This window comes from Pinus tabuliformis, chromosome 6 (genome assembly GCF_031772625.1).
Source record: "Pinus tabuliformis cultivar Carrire ecotype Pingquan chromosome 6, CPIR1, whole genome shotgun sequence".
Lineage (NCBI taxonomy): Eukaryota > Viridiplantae > Streptophyta > Pinopsida > Pinales > Pinaceae > Pinus > Pinus tabuliformis.
The window spans coordinates 189,525,144-189,527,951 of NC_142292.1; the positions used below are offsets into that span (position 1 = coordinate 189,525,144).

Consider the following 2,808-nt stretch of genomic DNA (forward strand, 5'->3'; position numbering starts at 1 on the left):
GGCCCTTCTAGGGCATGTTCTATGAAATGATATTTTCCACGGCCTTTCTACAAAATGATCCTCTCTGGTTTGCCTGACTATTATACAAAATATATTTTGTGGGAAAAAAATAAAAAATTAAAATTCTGACCTATTCATTCATGTTTCCAAAAAAACTACATATTTATTGATATAAAATGTTTTTGACAAAGTAAGGGATAATCCTTTGAGCTTAACCATGCCTAACAAACAGATACAAACATACAACCATTCAACACAACAAATCTCACGACCTGCACCTTCGAGTCAATGCACCAAAACAGAACTCGTGACTTGTGCCTTCAGGAAAATACACACAACTTGCACCTTTGGACCAATGTACTACAATAGGGCTCACATCATACAACTTCATGACAACACGATAGTGATCATGACCTTGCATGTTCAAGACAACATCATAGAGTCACAACTTATGCCTTTGGGCCAACATAGCAGAGTTCATAAGTTGTGTCTTTGAGAAATCAACACAACAGAAATCAAGAACTTATTCCCTTGGTCCAACACAATAGATTTCAAAACCTATGTATTCATTCCAACACAACACATTTCACAACATGCACCTTCGAGCCAACACAACAGAGTTTATGACCTTGCACCTTCGAGAAATCAACACAATAGAGAGTACAACTGTTCCTTCAGGAAATCAATCAAAACATAAATAATGACATGTGCCTTTAGGAAATTAGCATAATATAGAGCACGACCTGTGCCTTTGGAAAATCAAAAAAATATATATTGGCCCAAAATTCACACTCAGAGGGGGGGTGAATCAATGTGAGATCAATTTTACCATTTCACAACTTTTCAAAATAAGAAAATCAAATAGTAATGAATCATAAGCATCATATCATCAACTATAAAAATGCATCATCAATATAAATAAGATATCAATAATCCATCACATTACAAGGAGACACAAGTTTTATGTGGAAACCCATATAGGAGATAACCATAAATGTTCTTCTTTATAGGAGATAACCATAAATGAATCTCAGCAAATGGAAGAGGAACCGGAAAGTATAGATATTGGGGATCTAGACATTTTAGGTCTAGAGCAGGCATGTAAAACAAAAAACTACGACAAAATTCCAGATAGACAACTAGAGAATCTGGAGGTGATCCTCTCAAGGGCACAAAGGCAAAAATCTCTAGGTATTCAGATAGGTAGTCTTTGGGATGGGAGACACATTACCAAAGATAACAAAAAGCATGGGAGGAAAACAGACCTCCAACGAATGATCCAAATAGGAGAAATGTTAGTAGAGTCAGGTAGGTACTCTAAGCTAACAAAGTACTACAACTCCCTCCACAACATTTCCCAATGAAGTTAATATCATGGAATATCAGAGGGCTCAATGGCCCCGAGAAAGGAAGATTACTCAAAAAATTGATAATGCAGGAAAGACCACAAATCCTATTCTTGCAAGAAACCAAATGCAATTCAACAGCTCTGGAAAAATTGCAGCAAAAGCATGGCCAAGAGGTCTCTCTGTTCCAGTGGATGCTGATGGAGCATCTGGAGGCTTAGCAATCTTATGGGATGCTCGTACCATTATGCTCAACAACTTCCACGCTACTAAGAATTTCATACAAGCAATTTTTCACATAACAGGGACCAATATACACGGGCTTCTAACCAATGTGTATTTTCCCCAGGATGCCATGCACAAGATAGAAATCCTGAACACCCTCTCAGCAATCAACACTGATAGGATGCACCCACTGTGGATCACCGGGGGTGATTTCAACATGATCACTAGGCTGGAAGAAAAAAGGGGAGGTAGGAACAGAGGAAATAAGGAAGGGAACAACCTAAAAGATTTCATTCAGAACAATTGGCTTATAGACATACCCTTCAATAATGGACTTTTCACCTGGAACAACAAAAGAACAGGGATACATCAGATAGCCTCTCGTCTGGACAGATTCTTACTTTCAGACAACGCAATTCATATAGGCGGAGATTTTGCCGCTTCCATCTTGCCGATCTCAGGGTCAGATCACTGGCCAATCTCCCTTCAATGGTCTCGTCCTGGTAAGACAACCCGTAGACCATTTCGCTTTGAAGCTTTCTGGATGTCTCATCTGGATTTCATCAATCTGATAAACACAGAATGGAATAATTTCTCTCCACCAAATGGTACAAAAATGCTTCAATTTCAGCAGAAGCTTAAGCATCTCAAGGGCAAGATCAAACAATGGAATCATACCTCTTTTGGCAATATATTCAAGGCTCAGAGTGACCTCGATAAGGATATGAAACAGCTGCAGTAGAGGATTATAACCGAAGGCCGATCAGAGGACCTGTCAGAATAGGAAAAACTTCTGGAATCGCAAATCTCAGAGAGGGCAAAACAGGAAGAAACGCTATGGAGGCAAAAATCGAGAATAAGATGGCTCAAGGATGGAGAAAAAAATACAAAATTTTTTCATAGTACCACAATCCAGCACAGAATGAATAATAACATTACTCATCTTCAGAATGAGCAGGGCGTTAAGGTGGAAACACATGAAGAAATTGAAAGCGAACTTCTAAACTATTTCAAGCAAGCGCATCAGGAGCCCCACATAGATAGATCGCAGGCCATAGAAAAAATTACAAGGAACATTCCTAAAGTTATTACAGAGGAGCATAACCAACTCCTTCTCAGGCCTGTAGACTTACAGGAGGTGGAAGCGGCAGTTCGTCAATTGAAAGATGGGAAAGCGCCTGGACCGGACGGGTTTACCTCAAATTTTTTCCACACTTTCTGGGAGTTGATCAAAATG

General features: G+C 39.2%; 1 protein-coding gene across 1 annotated transcript; it reads left to right on the forward strand.

Moving 5' to 3' along the window:
• The first annotated feature begins 1,374 nt into the window (after nucleotides 1-1,374).
• LOC149258098 (uncharacterized) lies at nucleotides 1,375-2,313 on the forward strand. Its single transcript, XM_089401009.1, has one exon. It carries the CDS (start codon nucleotides 1,375-1,377, stop codon nucleotides 2,311-2,313), a length of 939 nt encoding a protein of 312 aa, XP_089257135.1.
• Nucleotides 2,314-2,808: the final 495 nt, after the last annotated feature.

What these genes read in the sequence shown, in the direction of transcription:
- LOC149258098 (XM_089401009.1), top strand. Translation starts at nt 1,375, where the DNA reads ATGGAATATCAGAGGGCTCAATGGCCCCGAGAAAGGAAGATTACTCAA.